This window comes from Varroa jacobsoni, unplaced genomic scaffold, assembly GCF_002532875.2.
Source record: "Varroa jacobsoni isolate VJ856 unplaced genomic scaffold, vjacob_1.0 scaffold_1121, whole genome shotgun sequence".
Lineage (NCBI taxonomy): Eukaryota > Metazoa > Arthropoda > Arachnida > Mesostigmata > Varroidae > Varroa > Varroa jacobsoni.
This window is the reverse complement of record NW_019214023.1, coordinates 47,290-67,026: the sequence shown is the minus strand read 5'-3', so window position 1 is coordinate 67,026 and position 19,737 is coordinate 47,290. Positions and strand designations below refer to the sequence as shown.

The 19,737-nt window shown below is 42.0% G+C and overlaps 1 protein-coding gene across 3 annotated transcripts; it reads right to left on the bottom strand.

The window, feature by feature from the left end:
• Window positions 1-107: 107 nt before the first annotated feature.
• Window positions 108-18,548, bottom strand: LOC111266857 (facilitated trehalose transporter Tret1). Of its 3 annotated transcripts, XM_022844680.2 has the most exons (5): window positions 13,865-18,548; window positions 12,582-12,895; window positions 5,935-6,174; window positions 5,628-5,769; window positions 108-2,845 (listed from the first exon to the last, which is right to left on the bottom strand). In XM_022844680.2, the coding sequence occupies exons 1-5, from the start codon at window positions 13,900-13,902 to the stop codon at window positions 2,023-2,025; spliced, it is 1,557 nt and encodes a 518-aa protein (XP_022700415.1). In that variant the 5' UTR covers window positions 13,903-18,548; the 3' UTR covers window positions 108-2,022. The 3 variants fall into 3 exon arrangements, with proteins under 3 accessions (XP_022700415.1, XP_086827212.1, XP_086827213.1); XM_086971086.1 differs by lacking the exon at window positions 13,865-18,548 and having other exon boundaries at window positions 12,582-13,025; XM_086971087.1 differs by lacking the exon at window positions 13,865-18,548 and having other exon boundaries at window positions 5,935-6,096; window positions 12,582-13,025.
• Between the last annotated feature and the right edge of the window lie 1,189 nt (window positions 18,549-19,737).

The following is a 19,737-nucleotide window of genomic DNA, read 5'->3' as shown; positions in this document are numbered from 1 at the left end:
AAATAAAGGTAATGTATCTAAGGCGTCTGAGTACTGAAACTCTATGATGCATGGTTAGTTTTCAAGTCATGAAGCCACAGAAGCTTAGGAATGGAAGACGCCTGGTATTGTCGATTTTTCTTAGCACTGATTCGTAGCGTTTTATTTTATATGTATATTCATTTATATACAACGTTTTTTGCACTTTTTCGTGGTGTTTAACTAAAATTTATGTACATATATATACGACGAAGTAAAGGCTTTAGGTACCACTACGGATAAAAAATAGTCATCTAGAAAACTCTCACTTCAGTCGTCTCTCATCAGCGACGCGAAAAAATCATGTAAAAAAATAATGAAACATCAACATGAATCTGATACGCAGCCTCCTAGACGGCTACAGTCGAACCATTTTAAATAACTGAGCCGATAATACAACGAAATTTTTATTTTCTGCAAATAGTAGATACTCTCTAAAAGAATTTTTCTTCAAGAAGAAAATCGTTTGTTTGTATTAAAAGAGCGGATGTCTTCGGGTACGATTATAAATTCAATCAACATTGTCTAATAGAAGCGTACAGATTTAGCTTTTAAGCTTGGGAAATGAGGCATGCGTAACTATACAGGAAATCGGCACGCTGAAAACTGTAAAAATCATTGCAACGTATCTGATTCACGTACTACAAATTGTCACAGCCATTTTATTAGGCACTTACTAGATAATGCGGCCAACTACTTGTTATAAACGATAAAATCAGGACTATGGAACTTATTTTTTCGGCTCACACATTCAAATTATGATTGCACAAGGCAAATACTCTAAATTAGGGTCAACACTTGAACAGTAAAAAAATATTACTTTGCATTTTCAACGAACGGAATGAATGTTTTTTTTTTTTTTTAAAACCCAACCTTATTATATCCATAATTAGATAAGAAGCACCTTACTTATCTAATGAAACAAGAGGTCAACGAGAGGCATTAGACCACTTTGGTCACTGTTTCACAATAGTAGATTATTAAAATATAGCGTATAGAAGCAACACTTGTATAGTTTATCGATTATATGATCAATACAAATATGGAATTACGACTGTTTAAAGAAGTAATACGGAAAAACTTTCAGACGAAAAGCCTGATATGCCCCTTTGGATGTCGCTTGTTCAATTTCGACCTGTATCTCTGCGGCTTTTTTTCTGTATGAATCCTGAGGTAAGCCATAAATCAGGGACTCGATTACGTTTAAAAGTGCCGCTCGAGACCACTTTTTTCTATGAAGGTTTTTGGTACAACTTCAGATCGTGCTAGAGGTCATGAGTATGCAACTATTTACAGACTGGAGCAATATCCACTCAAATGGGAACTTCTCCTAGCCAAACGATTTTCTATGATAGCGTTACTGAAAACCGATAAAAGCCACTAGAAAAAAAAAAAAAACATTTTAGCAGCGTAGTACGTCTGTTTGCTGGATTTAACATTTGAAAATTAACGCTAAACTGATTGATAAATAATGCTATTCTATGAGTCAGATCTAGCCGAGCTTTACGTCAACATCTCTTCGACTTCATCCTGATGTTCTTCATTCGCGAATGATGTATGCATTGTAAAAATGTACGACTTCTGAGACAGTCAACACACTGAAACACTCTGTCAGATGAATATTGCAGGTATTTGGCGTACAAGTAGTTTCAAACGAATTTCTCGAAGAAAGAACTTACTAAAGGTACGCGTTTACTGAGGAAGTGGAGGTGTTTCATTGTCTATTGTCGACATATTAATTATCCATTAATGAGATAATGACATATAGCAAGTATTATGAGAAGATACTCGGGTAAAAATTTTTGCCTCTGCGAATATTTTCTCTATGTATTCTCATTGGGTTTGAACGTTAATTCTCCCAGGCTGCTTTAGAACAGCAAATGTATCTATCTACCTTTATGAGATATACATCCAAAATAACAGATCTAATGTTGATAGTATTTAGTGTTTACAGCCAGTTTTAAAGGGAAAACACCTGGTTAAGGATCTCAGGAGTTGGCCTGCTTAACAGCTATCCTGTTCATTGTGTACGAGAACTTTAGGGCTGTCACGGGCTCCTTCATTCTCAAGTTCCTTGGGAAAAGTTCGCCCCTCTAGCATCATTTGGATTTCGTAGTGGGATTTGTTGGCCGTTTCGGGCAGAAGGAAAATACTGAATAGAACGCCGACAAAACACCAGCCCGAGTATATCCAAAAAACCACAGGCGAACTCAGCGCAGTCACAAGACTATCAAAGGTTCGAATAAGGATGAAGAAGGATGCCCAAGCTGTTGATGTGGCTAAAGCTGAAATCAGGCCCGCGGTTCTTGTGGGTGAAATTTCGGCCACGATGAGCCACGGCAAGGGGCCCAACCCAATTGCGAATGAAATGACGGCAGTCATGCAACAAAGCACTGGTACCCAGACATGACTGTCCGTGTTCGAATGCTGATAAAAGGCGAACCCGCTGAGCGAGACGCATACGCCCAACGTCGAAATGACGCTTGGAACTTTCCGACCAAAGCGGTTTGTGATGGGTGAAGCAATGGCATTAAATAAGGCCTGTAAGGCCTGCAGCATGATCGTGCAGTAAATCGGGTTTACTGATGGTGCGGCCGTGCGGAAAATGGGAACGGCGTACATGATGACAGCGTTTATGCCAGAAAATCCCTGGAACAACATTAGAGAAATTGCGATTCCAGCAGCTTTCAGCGTCGCTTTCGAAAAGATATCCCGCATTGAAAATTCCTCATGATGTTCACATTGATCTTTCATGACGAAGACCTCAAGTCGGGCATCGATACGATTACCATGCAGTCTTTTCATAGCCTGAACCGCTTCATCAAATCTGAAAAATTACAAATGATAATCATATTATATATCCTGCAAAAAAAGCCACCATTAAAATGTATGTTGCCGATGGCCGATAGCATTGCTTAATTCGTGGGAGCAAAGTCTGCTATTATTTTTAACGAAAAAAAAAACACAATTAGTTATCAAAAAAAAGCTTCAACTCTATTCATACTAATAAACATAATTATATAAATGCAGTTATACATAGGTTCACATTTTTTCCAATCATATAGAAAGCCAGTTAGTTATCTGCCCAGAATCTTGCAACTGCTATATATGATTCATTAACAAGTTATATATTTTCAACTTTACTAAGTGCATTGTATACAAACAACATAATCATTTCAACATGTCGAGTTTTTTTTGTGCAGTTTATTCAATGTTTCGTCCACTATGGCGCCAATGACAAAAACTGTAGCCGTTTCCCTTACGCTCAACTGCCATTAAAGATCCTTTATGAATACCGGCGTGTCTGCTAGCAAATGCACGTAATGGTTACGACGAAATTTATGTAGGCGTAGTACTCTTTTGAGCAATGAATCTGCAGGACGTTCTTGTCTCAGTGACCTTTGATGAAATTTGTAGAATGCCGTTTTGGAACCGATCCATACAGCGTAGATGAACTATTTGGTGCCTCATAGTTTATAACGGATTTACCTTGGCAAGCAGAATCTAGTACGCATTTAGTATTGATTTTTCCATTTTTTTCGAGGAAGCTTTCCAGAAACACGTGAGAAATAAAGCTGAAGTTACCTTGTTGTTAGCAATTGCCCTGCACAAGTTTGTTCTTCGTGATTGCCTTTGTCTTCTTCGGGTAACGGGACGAAGTGCCTCCTACCAGTCGTTCGGTGTCCTTCCGTTACGAAGACAAGCGTTGTAAATGGTAGTGCTGTATGGGACTAGCACTGTCACATCTTTAATGTACTCAGGCCTTATCTGACCTAAACCTGTCACTTGTTAAGCTTGGGCTGCAGAAACGCTGCTATCACCCTACCGACCGTGATGTCGACGGCTATTGTAGTCCTCATCTCGCTTGTTTGCTCAGCTCACGCAATGGTATAATGTTTCTGAAAGCATACGTCTGCTGAAAATGAGCAGTCTGATCCAATAGGGCACAGAGAAAATCTAGACTGTTGTAGCCATCCGTAAAAATGTTGTTCCGCTTCGAACTAGAGAGCACTTTCCTTCGTATCAATGCTTTTTTCTTCATTCAGTCCGATAAATCTGTTTACAGCATCTTCGCAGAAAATAAGAGCCAATAAAGAAGGCACATCCTGTCTTGGCAGATTACGGCGGGCAGGAGGGCACTCACCTAGGCCTGGTAAGCATGTCCGTATATATCCTCGAACGTAGGCTATTACGATGAGATTTGACCCCACCGGTTGCGTATTTTAAACACGTATTTTAAAGGGTAAGCTTGTACTCATTGACGTCAGGTCGATTTGGAATGAGAAAAAATGCACATAAACGCTTTCAAAATTTGTTTGTGCTTAGTAAACTTGCCAAAGCTGTTTGCTTCGGGTCTCTTATCTGAACCCTTGGCCGTGAGTCGTGCATAGCCACAGTCAAGTGACTTCTAAGCAAGGCGCCAACGTATAGAGTTCCTTGATTCGAAATACATTACATGAGAGACAGGTGGGTTCGTTGCGAGCACTTCGATAGTGGATTACGCCAGTAAATGTCGATTTCTCTCAGCCATTTACGATCCAGTAACAAAAATCTGCTGAAGTGCCAATCAGCAACCTAGATCGAGTCTCTTTTCTCTTAGGTAATCTCCAATTGGAGATGCCTGCACGGTTGTTGACGACACGTTAAACAAAACGCTGAAACATGAGCGTGAGCTTCTCTACCCGTACTGTTGACTTTTCGGTGGAGTTTGATCGAGTTTGGCTCTCTAGAGCAAAAAAGTTGTCTTTCAATATAGGTGCCTAGACATCGTCCACGCGCTTATTATCATATATTATAACCTTATCGCTAGGCCTCCTTGAGCCTTTTAGTCTGACCGCTCATAAGCGTACCGTACCGTACAAAAAGTCCGTACCTTTCTTGTAAAACTATTATATTATGTGGATGCAGCAATTACTAAAAGCTTTTTCTTTTTTTATTATTCTTTTGTTTTACATGCGCCCGGATAACCAGCTGTTGATCTACCAAAGAAAAACAGACCCGACCCTGATGCGTATACACTGTAGCAACATCATAAGTGATTAATGAAGTAAACATTTTTGTAAACATGCTTAGCTTTTAGTTCTATATTTTATCAGAGCATACGGCCAAAATCCATTCCATACTCTGACTGATCTCTCAATCTATCATAAACTGCAAATTTCTCTCAACCAAAATTAGGCCAAGAGTGCTTCACAGCTTTCAACCCCTGACACTTGAGGATCCTTCACTAAAAGTGTTCCTCCGACTTTAGTGGCCCATTCCTACCTTCTTCATCAAGCTTTTAATACCCAAATGTTTCAGATAACGCCCGTCGTCTTCCTCGAAGACGTCTACACCCTTTTTATTACTCGCGCTCGCACGTTTAGTGGGTTATTCCTTACCCTCGCTTCAAAAACGTGCAAAAAAAAATTTGTATCTTTTTTTATACACAAATTTCTCTTTGAGATGGCTCTTCCTTTCTGTGAGGAAGATTTCCGTAAACATTTTTTGCGCGGATCTCTGAACTCAAACACGAACATGGAACTGATTTGCGATACTAGCTTCGTTGGGGTCTTAGCCACCACTGAAACTTATAGCTTTTTAAAAACAACATAATAATGGATGCTCACCTTCCTTTCGAGACCAGCAGTTTAGGTGACTCTGGTAGGAAGAGAAAGGCAATGGTTGTCAGAGCCGGAAGAGTTGCATTTAGAAACGCCAAGCCACGCCATTCTAGAACTAGGCCTCCGAAAATTCCACAGAGCAGGATACCTGCAAAATACGAAACTCTAGTCTAGAAGAGTGCAATTTAAATGAAGCGCGGAATTCTGTTTACCTTACTTGTACTTTCTGAGAAATTGAAACACGTCGCTTTTCCCTTCCTATGTATTGTAATGTTCTACACCGATGTGAATACCATTGCAATGTAGTACTTACCAGTTGACATGATTCCTCCGAAGAGACCTCCAAGAAGGCCCCGAGCTGAGTGAGAAGACACTTCCACGATGTAGATAGGTCCAGCGACACAAATCATTCCAGTTGATATTCCAGTAAGAATACGTCCTCCGAATAACACCGAAAGGTCTTCTGCTACAGCAACTAATATCCAACCGATGGTAAAAGGGATGCAAGCAATAATGATCGTAGGCTTTCGACCCGTCGAGTTCGCCAAAGGTCCTAAAATTATGCAGTAACAATATCTAACGTCCGGTATCTTAGATTTGAATACCACCTAAATACGTTAAACAGAAGTCTAAATTTAGTACGTCTACACTGAATGACGCCCAGGCTGGCGTAAATAGGCAAGACACGAGTCTAATGCATGCTAAATAGTTGAATTTGTTGGTGCGTGTACGTAGCTGGGTATTAATACGCAGTGTCTGTCGACTCTTCGTCCTGAGATTGAAACATTGCGACCCTATTAAAACCACGGTCGACTAAAGCTGGCCGTTTTCGCTGACTTTCTTGGTTTTCAGCTTGGTTCTCCGTAAGTTTTCCAGTCAATAATTTACTGACATGTTTGCAATCAATTTATTAACAGAGTTTTATCAAGTAAACATTCATCTTATAGCTCGTACGTCATAGCATTGCAATGCTATAAAAATGTGAAGTGCGTATGTTGTAGCAAACTGGGTCGTTTGTGATGCTAATGAATTGATGCGTTCTTACGAGATGTCTTTGCTTTCAATTTCCAACGCTACCTTGGCCTGAGAGGTAAAATCAGGTTCCTGTACTTTTCCGCTCATTGAGATCTGGCAAACAACGGTTGTTTGCCAATTCAAGATCGTCTTCCCGTACCGTCTGCCGTGACCGGCCAGTGCCACTCTGTTCTGGCCACACAAAGCTTGCGCAAACGGCCTCTCATCTAAGAAGAAGTATGAAAGACCCTAGCACGGTCAGCTAAACCAACAGACGTACCAAGACCAGTGAACAGACACAAACAATGCGCCGACGAGCGCCAATAGCGTATAAAAAAAAAACACCAGTTTCATTGAAAATTAGCACTTTCGGCTATATTGTCTACTTATAGAATTTTCTGTTTAAGTACAAGTATCTGTACAACCAAAGTACAGATAAATTCGTTAATCATAGTGTTTACCTTAGTTCAAATGGTATTCGTAGCAATGTATACATAAAACATAGCATATTTAAATCTAATTGGAAATTTATTGAATTAGTATAATTAATGGTATGGTTGCTTTAACATTGTCTGCTGGAAATGTCCAATACATGGGGTTGCATAAGCTGATCTTGGCTAAAATTGTTCCTGGCACACAATGGGTCAACTGTGCCATGCTGCAAATAAAACTATCTTACATACTGTTACTGTCCGCTTTCAGAGTGTCGACGTCTCAGCTTAAGAAGTACTGACTCTGGTCATTCATTTTAGAAACGATGGAAGGCACTTTCTTTTTTTATTTTTTCTTCGCGCAGTGAAGATGTCGTCTTGAAAAAGTGGTTTCCATCTGTACTCTCAATGTACCATGTGTATTTATATATAAGAGTGTAAAAGGAATTATGTTATGTAACTAATAGTGTAAAACATCACGACTAGTTAAGCGTGAAGGGCTACTGGAGGTATATATAATACATCTAGGGCAATTACAAAAAGATAACGATCGCAAGGCAGACCCTGTTTATTGTTCATATTAGTAACAATGGACCGGTCAGCTTAATCGAAATCGCCTGTAAATGATTGAGAAATGTTTGTTCTTTCGAAGAACTTCTTCAATAGTAAAAGGTTGTTGCCATCTCAAGGATATGATCGCCAATATTAAAATCACCATGTTAACGATAACAAGAGTATTGAACAAGGAAGCTAAACAAAATACATATTATAGTTATAATAAATGTATTTCCTCTCCAGTAAATATAATCCTCTCCAGCTGGCCATTTAATCGCCAGTGTCTAGCTGACAAAAAATTTGCCACTGTTGAAAATTTGGTGGCAGCGATGGAATTTAAGAGAATATGGACGACCTAATCCGCCCGCCTTCTGGACTATTTGCGGCTTATGATAGACCTAGACTTTGTTTTTTTGGCAGCGGTCTTCCTCCTAAATGGCAAGCCAATCAGGAAATTTTTAAATTAGACATTGAACGAGCGTATTTCCTTAGATAAAGTCGGCTTAGCGGAAGGGTTTCGAGCTGATGAAGACTAAAGTGCAGATGTTCGAAACATTCATAATGTTAAGCGAGCCCTCTGGGACGAGCTAGATTTCGTTTACTACTATCAAGTCCTTGTGTGCAGTATAAGGAGGATAGCTATATCGGTTCCGTTAACGAATATCGTTGTTCCGATTAACCCTGCTTAATGTAATGCCTTAATTCAGGCAGCCGGCGTTATACCCCCTGGGACCGACACCAAGTGCGGTCGATTATCAGATAGGCTACGCTTGTCCAACATAGGTCCGCGAGTTGTCGTACCGAAATGTGTGCTACCAATGCCACAAACCAAATCACTATCAGGTTAATTGCACACATATACAAATTTCGACGCCAGACGATGCCAATTCTATATTGCGAACAATAAACAGGGTGCTGTACCTCAGAATGGGCCAGGTCGCTTCAACCTTGCGACAGCCAACGAAAAGCAATTGATATCTTTTTTTCAAGTGGAGGGGTTATGATCAGTTGCTCTTACTCTGACACAGTTCACTGTCGAATCTTCTTCAAATATTTTCTGGTTCTTCGTTCTCTCTCGTTATACCTCTAAAGCTAAACGCAGCGGCCCGTGAGTTCTGTGACGTGATCATGCCGCTATTAATTTCTTTAATTGTCTATATGTGACAGCACTCTATTTCGCGCCTTATGTCTTAAAGAACTCCATATTCAGAGATCATTTGCTCTGAATTATCCAGCAGACACAAACCGCTTATGACGCAGGTGGTAATCTGGATTTTGCCGACTTTCACCATAAACGTGTGATGTTGCTATGGCCAGTAAACACCTAGGTAATTCCATATAATAACTTGCCGAATAACCTGTTAAACCACTTGTCTCTGTTAGGTATGAGACCGGGACCCCGCGTCCTGTAGTCCAATCCGTGCCCTTTTCCCTGACCGTCCAGAAGACGGCCTCACTTTTTCCGCCACCATCCTGAAGTGATACTCCTCCAGCCAGGTACTAGTCACGTCCAAAGGCGACATCCCTCTTGTCCTCCAGCCTCGATTTAGTCCCCGTCGTCATCGGCAACCCAGGTCGTCCGCGTAAACTACATATTAGACACCGTCTGGTAAACCAGGTATTGCCGGTACGTCATTGTGCGCTAAATTCTACAACGTTGGACCGGGGACTAATCCTTCGGGGACTCCTACTGAGATCTGCCCTCGTTCGTGGCCCACGTCCAACTCTTTGCCATCTAAATAGGATAAGTTAAAGGTTCCTTTATAATGATACCATGACTAGCAGCCAAAGGCATTTTTGTAATAAAAGATACAATTACACGGAGTTTCTCCTGTTCAGGTCCTTTTCCGTACTGAGTAAGTATCCTTTGGATTGGTCAAGGGTGGATCTGCCTCTGCGAAACTCGTTCTAAGAATTTCATAAGGCCCTGTTCTTTCTCTAACCTGGCAATGATTATCCTGTCTACTACCTTCACCATCATATTCAGCAAGCAAATATGTCAGTGCACCGATGTTTTGTCTTTCGGTTTGAGAATTAACACCGGTTTCGTTTCTTTTTGTATCCTAGGGGATCGCCTTTTTCTAAGGAGTTTATTTGCCGGTATTTGGAATAAGTGCGGCCATCCTTGACCAAAAGACCCGTTGCCTCAACAGGGTCTTTATCGCGGTACCTTATCTGTCGCCAGTCGTTGCCTTACTGCTCCGATTAGCTCTGCACTGATCTTAAGGGTGCACTGCTCACCAATCCATATCTACATGACCCGTCCGTTTAGGAAACTGTCTTGCAAAGAGATGATCGACCACACTTTCAATCTGACCGGTAGACGGGTGGCTTATTCCCTTTGTTTGTTTGTAACGATTTTGTAGGCTGGCTTTAAGCTATCCTTTTCTACTACTAACTCTTTCCATTTAGCAGCTTTGTCAGCACATGGAGTATTTGGTAAAAGACCTTGAGTTCTACCACCTGATTGCGGGTTCGGACCAGTGCTTCTTTGTCCATAATCTGATGTCTCCGCTGTTAACCACTCGTCCTTGTGTAGATTTTGCGGAGCAAGATTAATTCTCTTTGTACTACCGTTAGACTTCTAGTAAACTGGCTGCCCACAGCCGCGTTTGGCCGGTGGGGACCCGCTGGCCTTGGTGCAGGCCTTTCGAAGATCTCATTTAGTATTTTTGTGATCTCATATTCATCCGGTGCTTCATTCACTGCCCGGTGACAATATTTGTTTATTTAGATTTTATCCAGTCTACGCATTTGCCATTGCCTTATGAGTGGGCAGATTTCAGTTATCAGCTGCCCGTTGGCTTGCACGGCTTGAAAATCACGCGCGTGTGATCATCCCTGGTGAGCTTTTCTTCTATTACTCTCCGTTTCTTTTTATATTACGAAAATGTCGCGCCATCATTAAGTCGATAAAAAAAATTGCTTTGGCCAACGAAAACGGGGCGCTTCTTCCCGCCACTTCATTCCTTCCAGGCCAGAAATCCAATACGTCCCGGAAACTGGTGCCCAAATTCGAGCCTGGATGGAGCGTCAATAAGCGGGTTGCGCCGTACACGTACCGCTTAGGCGGGCAACCGCAGCGGTATGTAACGTCCGGCCTACGAGAATGATTCAGCGCAGGATCTCGCGTGGTCGGACGCACAAAGTGTGTAGTTGCAATATACGTATTTTCAGTTTTAGCTCATGATGGGTTCCCCTACCAACCGGCTACCAGTCCACAGCAGTCGAACTTCGTCACTGCTGCGCGAACAAACTAGAAATAATTCAAATAATCAGTACTGTCATCAAACAACATCATTCATGTAAAGATCATCATCATAACCAGGTATGGGTGATGATGAAACGAGGAAAGAAAGATATGAACGAAGGGAGGATCGCAGGTATGAAGCAGGGGATCACAAGAACGGCGGCCAGCCGCATATACATCGAGAAAAAAAGAGATACGCAGATATCGAATTGAGGATATCCCTATGACAACGCCGACGATGGCCATCATCGCAGTGATGATGTTGTTGTTGTTGTTGTTGTTGTTGCTGCTGCTGCTGATGGTGATTGTGATGACGATGATGATGATGATGATCACGACGATCGCGATGATGATGATGATGATGATCACGATGATGATGATATTGGCGCCGTGTTGAGCCGTATCATGACTCTATCATCATTATCATCGCCGGTAGCAGCAGCAGTAGCAGCAGCAGTAAGACTAGCTGTTACGAGGCTGAAAAAGGGGACTAGTGGAATCATTCCATTAGCGCTAAAGTCGACAGAGACGTCGGTAGCAATAAATGTTTAACTATCATCACCAGCATCAGCAAGCTCGGCGTCACCGTAGCTAATGTCGCTGTTGTTGTCGTTGTTATCGTTAGAGACAGTCGTCTTGCCGGCTGTTCGCAAGCTCCTCTGCTCGCACTATTTGCCATATGAAAGATTGCTCTGTTTGTGTTTCGTTTGCTTGTCCAGCTCCATATTATCCGTCTGCTATCTGAACGTGCTCTTTGCGGCCGCTGGTGCTTGTAGGACGGCCGGACAAAATCTTCCATAATGATGGTGGTCTAATTGTGGCAACGTTTGTTGCTGCCGCTTTTAGCAATACTCGTAACCGCCGTCGCATTATAAGGAGTGCGCCGAACTTCTCAGGTAGTGCACCAGCGTCGTGACGCTTAGCCTAGTACATTCATAGAATTGGCTAGCCATTAGGAGTTTTAGTTAATTGATACTCGCCTGAATGGTGGCCGCACGAGACGCTCCAAAAACACTTCCGATTATGTTTAGCTTTTTTTACTTATAGCTCAGCGGACGATCCGCGTACGACCACGCGCTTTAGGTAATACTTCGTAGATTATAAACTTGTCGTAAATCAATAAAGATACACTTTTGTCATTTGATAAATGCGACCAAAACAGTTTGCCAGATGCTTGTGCTAAACACCGAAATAGTTATTTGTCATTAACTCAATGCAACGAATAGTGCGTCGTGGTGCAGTGAACAAACGATTCATGGAGCTTGCTACAATTTAGTTACCTACTGAGGATGACAAAACAAACTGATCATTGATATTCAGCGGGCCTTTTCAGGCGGCTTTAGATCGCATATGGCTAAGAGACCCTGCATCAGACGCCACTGAAGTATGGTTTTCTATTGCTATCTGGCAGCTACGCTATTACTGAAAAACGTAGCTGTCATCAACTGGTACACGCTTAATAACTCAATCGGAACAAGGTATTACTGTCAATTTGCATTAAAGTTCTTAGGAACGATCTCGACCTTCGTATGGTGGAGACGTGAAGAAGCGTACACCTCGCAGTTAAGGCTTGTGTGGGGCTTTTGATAAAAATCATGAAGAAATCGTTACGTGTAAAGTAACAATGTAGCGGTTCTAACGGAAAGAGATGATTTCTCACTGATGAATCGTATTGACTTGATTGGAATAAGAGGTCTGTAAATCACGCACCTGCAATGAAGGCGCCCAATAAGGCGGCGAGTGCCACAATGCTGTTGAACCAAGCAATGTTTGTGGAGTCTTTTTCCATTGCAGCGCCAACTGCAGAACCAAAAGCCGCGTCGGCGATTATCGAGCTGATGGCCATTGCGGGATACCCGATTGCTGCGCCGATAGCTAGGGCAGCCATGAAGACTGCTCCCGCGGCCGGATACATCAATCGAAGCTGTGTACAGGATCCCTCATCTTCGAAGGCGGGACTGCGCAGGCAGTCTTCGTCATCTTCAATCGACACTTTCGACATTTGTGCGTTCATTGTGTAGTAGCTACGCGAACAACGGTTGTCAATACAAAAAGGTAGACACCTATTGTTAGATATATCTACTTCCATTTTAGCTTGAATTTCTGTAACCTTACGTACATTGCATCCCAAAAAAATACAGGTTATTCAAAACGAAAGGCGGGAAGTGTATTCATTAATTTGGCGCTAAGATAGCATGGTCCCGGTATGGCGTTTATGTGCACATGTGATCGCGGCAATTGCGATGATGTAACAGTGTTTCTGTATTAAGAATATAACGAACAGCAGATAGGCATTTTAAATGGCTGGCAAAGACAATCAACGATCATTGTTGTGCTGACTTCAAGGACGAGCGTGATTTTGAAATAGCCACGTTGCCGGTAATCCTTTGCATCTCTTTACACAATTAATTTATAATTAGTATATACTGTCTTAAAGTTTTAACTAACTTGCACGTGTCCAAGCCGAGTTAAGTTAGTAATCTCCTTAATTAATATTGTCCACGAACTTAAACGAACGATACTGCCTTTTCTACAAACAATAAACGGTCAGTAGACAATATAGAATCTTGTCTGCAGAATCTCTGCTTTTTGTCTACGAAATGTCAAGGGAAAGTAAGCCATCTTGCGTATGAATCAAAGCGCAATTAGTAAAACTTCAATATGACAAAAAGACCACATCCTCTTGAATTTCGACTGAAGTTAAAATTTTCCATTACGATTCTTGGAAGCGATGCGCTCCCATTTGTCCCCTCAATGTTTTTCTGCTACCGTCATTAACCAGCTCCACTAACCAGATCTCAAATCGGTAAACAGCATCTATATGTGAGCGTGCGTATATGAAGAGTGGACCAGAATCGCTGCTTTACGTTCGAGGGAATGCGCCAGTATCGTTGTTACTTTAAAACTAACTGCACGCCTCAGCTCTTGGATTCGTAAGTAATCAACGACGTTACTACTGGGGATTTTTTGAAAATTTAGATCGAACAACCCACCTGCCAAGCAGCGCATTACTGTTGTCTCCGGCTGTCATTGTGCCTTTTGCGCCAGCGTAGAAATGCGTGTCGTAGAAGAGCGTGCCTTCAGGCTTCGCTTCTTTTCTTCACGAATTGCCGATCGTACAGCTGATACAAGAGGTCAGATCAGAAAATATCAGGATTGTCACACAAATCATGTACGAACACACTGCCTAATGTTCGTCTTCATGCACTCATTAAATACTTGCGAAGAGCATTGGATTTTTTCTGACAGAGCACATACATGAACGTGAGCGACACCGTTAACGAGCTTGGTTATATTGTTTATATCCGCTGTATGTATATGAAAAACCCGAAACTCGCTGGTCTCAAAGAGGCGCTTAGAACGACTGCGGTACGTTGAGCACAGACGCCGGAGTTCAGCACGCCGGTAGGCTCTGCGCGGAGTGAGTGTCGCAACAAGAACATCTGCTAGTGAGACCTTCTCGATGCGCGCGCTCTTTGTAGATGACGCCCAGCTCTGCTGACTCCGGCAGGCGGAAAGGAGGAATATGAAGTACTACTACCGGTACTATTACTCATTAGCACTACTGCTGGCGCTGTTGCGGTTGCCGTTGTCGCAGATGAAAGCATAGCGCTACGAGTGACCAGTGTAGAGAGACTTGTGGGCGCCAAATAGTACCATCATCTGGCATCTGGTTCTGGCTAGCCTCTATGGCTCATTAAAGGGGGAAACGGGCCGGTAAGAAACTGGTAGGGGCGATGAAGGATTGCTACCGGATGGAAGCGGAGAACTGTCACCTGCGCATCCCGTCAGGCGATGAGTACCGCTGAACCAATTACAGCAACTATAATTGGCCACAGTCGTGCTTTTTCGTGACGGTAAGGCCATCGTGTCAAAAGCTAAGGACGTTTCGATTCTTACGTGTCAACCTGGGCGGGGGGGGGGGGGGTGTAGCATTCATCACTAGTTTTTATAGAGGTTGTTGTCAGATCCTTGATAACGAATATAGCTAATGACTCCTATGTATGATCCATAACACTGTTAGAAAATAGATATCACCTTTACTGGAAATGCGAAGTAAAGTGTATTAAAGAATTAATGGAGGATTTTTACAAGGATTCCACGAGGAAAATTTCAGGCGTAGCAGAGAAGGACAACGCGCGTGATGGCGTAGTGCAGTGTGCCGATGGTCTTTTCAAGTGCGTGTGTGTGGGGACGCAATATCCTCCTCTAGAGCAATTGTGCAACTCATATTTCAGCACTAACATCAACCGATACGCTTCAAATCGATTTCTTGAACGCCAAACAATGAGCAAACGTTTTCTTTGTACTCTCAGCTCGTAGCGCAAAGATGAAAAGCTTTTCACTCTGATGACGAGAAGCCTCCGTAATAGCACTTCTGTTATGATCGATTTCCTTGTGAGTATAAAGCCGCATTTGTCATACATTTTGCAGCAGTGCTGTGAGTGGCACGCGGACAAGACATCACGAATTACCTCAATAGCGAAGCATACCGGCGAGGAATTGACCACCACTGAAATAAGCTGCTCCGCCCGCTACGCGATCTTCTCTCCATCGCCGTTGCATTTAATCTTCTTAAATGCATGTTCATCTAGTAATAATAATAACACAGATACCAGACGTGGATAATGCAGCAAAACACAGTAATCGTCTAAGGGTCTTGTTTGGCTAGCGTTTTTACTTCGGTTATCTATCTCGTATATGAGCGGTTTCCTCGTTTCAACGAGAACTTCATCTTTAAAACAGTGCTCGTATTTATGGGCTTCCTTACGGTATTCATTCGTCACCATAGATTCCACCTGCTCATATGCTGTCGTCTTTTCGTGTGTGTTCTACTAGCTGTTAGTGTTAAGTGAATGAACGTGCAAGGTACAAAGCTCTGCACTGTTACGTCTACGTCGACGTAACCACCACGGGACGTGAGGAAGTTCCCAGCATAACAACTCAGCCGACAAGGGGCCGACAAGCTGAGATTGCTTTGTCACGTGCACTGGGGGCCATCGATGTTTAACCCAGCTGCTTTTTTTCGCTCTCAAAGCCCGTCTTTGTCTGCTCAAAAAACGGATGCCGCGTAGGTTTCAGTGAATAAATCATTTTTTTTTCTGGAAAAACATACAGATAAGCTAATGTGTAATAATCATAACAATTCTATATCAATGATCACAAAGATGACGTCGGTAGTTTCCTATAGTCACGTCCGCTAAACGCTGAAAAACACTTGACCAGAAGATATATATGTCTAGGCTATCAGCTTTGATGGACAGTGTCATCCTCTCCACAGTAATGACCAATTGCCATCGAAAATGATTGACGTGTGAAAGAAGTGGCACATATGTGGCCTGCTTAATACCGGCTAGAGTCACAAGGTCATCAACTCCGCTTGTATTAAGGTATACAATTATGCAGCACGGGTTAGGCGTACAGCGGTTGGGTCAACCTAGACTGTTAGACAATATGTATATGATTTTACGGAAGCATCAAAGCCATAAACTTATCTCAAAATACATAGATGATCTTTATTGTATATTTATGGGTTAGTTATTAGGCAACAAGTTGCTTCACCACCTCTCGACTGTGTATTTTATCACCCTGGCGGGTGCGTTGAGCTATCTAAACCGGGCAAAATGCACAAACGTTGCTGTCGTAGAACAGCCCTTGCCTAAATTACGAACAATGTGAGTATATCTAGACTTTAGAAAATGAAAAAAAAAAAAAATTAACGAAAGCTCAAAAGTTTAATTGGCCAAGACAGGTAAAGATAATACTGTTTTTTTATTGATGGGTAATCTGCGGATTTAAAATACTTGACCTTCCTGCGTCGATGCATATGCAGGCGATACTTTCAATAGTCTATAAATATCCTGAATGATGCAGTTGATTATGTTTAGATCAGATAATAGTAAGCGAAAGCTTCACCTTAACCTAACAACTATCATTGAGTGTAACAAGTTAACTAAAACCGTTACAGCATCCCACTAGGGTTCCGGTCGTGAGCTTCACTGGGTGAGCTGATTTGGTCCTCTGCTTGATGCTCTGAGATCAGCATAACTCTCCCAAACGATAAGCATAAGCTAGTCCCAAACGAAAGTCTCGCATTGGTTTCTCATCAAGATTTTCACATTTATTCGCTGTCCTTTCGAAAATTTCCTGCACGAGGTAAAAGTCAAATTGTCGTGAGTGCGTATATTCGTTCCGATAATACTAACAGCCGCAAAAATTTCATAAACAGGAACTTCATATTCTCTTCGATACCAAGCAACTGATCACCTGACGACCAGCTGCAAGGTCTTTGTTGAACAGTGTTATATCCATTTTGCTATTTGTCACCACAGAATCACAGACAGAAGGATCCCTATACACTATGGAGGCCATAGTCAGCTTTCCGGGTCTTTCTAGAATTTGCGTTTTGGCTTACTTGACCAGAACAGCCGGAGCGACGTCGCCATTACGTCACCTTTGAAAAAAAAAAACTAACAATACTTAGATTTCAGTGTTTGAACGGCCATAGAGGAAAGTAATCGTTGAGGTAGAGGTGCGCATTAGGCGACCGAGCCGCTGCCAAAACAGTAACAATACATAGGCGTACCTTGTAAATATCCACTGAAGTGTTGAAGTAAAGTATTATGAGATAGCAGCCTCTGATACGCATATATATCCCACACAACTAAAAAGAATCTTATTTGTATTGACTGTATCAGTACTAGTTAAGGGTTTCCTTAATATGAAAGGATTCTAATCTGACTATTAACATTATGATTTAATAAGGAGCAGTGTTATTTCTTTGAAGGGACGGCATGGGCACATTCATCCTAGCCGCTACTAACAACTAATTCCATATTTGTCATTTAACTCGTTCAGCAGACGAAGCGTCGAATGTTCAATCGACACTCCATATGAAATTTTAGGCCATATGCCACTCATAATAACAGTGACGGCCGTACTGAAATTTGGCATATTTAACAGAAAGTTAATAAAAGTTTTTCTACAAGTACGTTCGAGGAAAAGAGTTTTTCTTTACCAATTTGCCCGATTGGGTTCTTTGCATGATTTTGTATAGTAACTGCAGTCAGCTTTTTCATACGCATCTAAATAAAAATTTTCTACAGCGTTTGAGTTTAACGTACATTTTAGTCAACGGCAAGAGAACTCGTTAGATACTAGTTCATAAATGCCTTTTGATGCATTCGAGCTTAGGTAGCCGTACCTAGTTATAGTAGCGCCATAGGTGCGTTTCTAATACAAGCGGGAAGAGGATCTCATCGTCACCAGCATCTCGCTCGCGCTTGGTATGCGGAGTTTGTTTCACTGCGTCTTCGGAAGACAGCCGGATCCACTTCATAACTTCTGCAGCTCGTTAATGTCTTTCGAAGTGTATGTGTATAGTTATATTGACTACGGCGCTTTCCTTCAAATGCTCACATATAGGGCCGGTTCATACTAGAAACCTTCGAATGAGCTCGTGTTATTGAGTATCACGAAGCAATCGACACTGGCCAATGAAATTTGGGAATCGCGCATTTCCAACTATCTAATTATCTATCTACCTTGCTGTATGCTATCGCTGTACTATCGCTGTTGGTGTCGGAGGTATTAGTTATACGGTTGTTGTCATTGTCCTTTTATAGTATCATGTAAACTAATGGAGCCTTTATTTCTCTTACTATGAAAAGCACTTCGTTCCGATTCGTGGAGGCGAAGACGAAGAGCGACTAGGAAAGCCAGCTCGAGGAGTACAACGATCTACAAGTGGAAATGAGCCTGTACTGCAGAACATCGTAACCAACAATTCCAGAAGTCACAGCTGAAGCACTTCAAGTTGATTCTGATAAACAGGTGCATATTAGCTTAAGTCTACCTACTTAATGTTTGTTTAACGTTAAGAGAATTAGTTTTAGTCCCTGTCAATCTAGAAATATCAAAGGATCGCTAATGACTCAGAAACCAGGTGAAACTATAGGAGCAACGCAAAATAAGTAGTATCACCTTTTTTCTGGCCATCTCTTTTATGCTATCGTAACTAGAAAGGATATGAATTTTCGTGCAATTAAAAAGGTCTCGTATAGCATTATCTTGTTGGTACCCAAATAAATGCTTTTTCGGATTTTATCGCTGATAACTTCTATTGGCATGCTTGAGAAGCTCCTCGTAGCATTTATTGTTATGATAATTATCATTATATGCAACTCATCATACAAGCTCAAAGTGCGCGCCGTGAAAGGTTGAGGAAAGACATTTCACCAAAGGGCAAAATTAGGACGCCTGAAAGTAACAAAATTATTCGAAAAGTCTGTCTTTTTGCTCCGCAATCCTCCGCAAATCCTGAAAATAGCAGTGCCTTTTTCATAATTTTAGTTTGAAAAAATCAATTGCTCACAAATGATGCACAAGGCTTGTCCGATTTGATTACCTAAAAGATATTTGAGAAAGGTTCCCACGTGTTGTGCTTTTATCTGCGGAAATGTTGATGCCAATGTTTACTTTCTATGGTATACTTTCTAATACGATCTTCGAGTTTGGCCTGTTTAGATCCGTCACTTCAATGGAATGCTCGTCGTCACACACCCACAATACAATACGTTATTATCAGCCCTCTATTAACAGACAATGGACGCGAGTAGTCGGCTATTATAGCCGTTGTTACTGCTGCTTCTGTTGCTTCCTCCCTATAAATAGAACAGTTGTTAGGTGGTGATGATAATCACTAAGCGTCCGCTACAAGCCGGTGCGGTGACCGTCTAAACGGGACATATATTTGCTACTGTCAAATCTCTGCAACGATCACGTCACGCTGAAGCGTCGGTGGCGATGATCATGACGGTGTCGTCGCTAGTAACCTGCCAACCATAACTAGCGCCCCCTCTCCCGC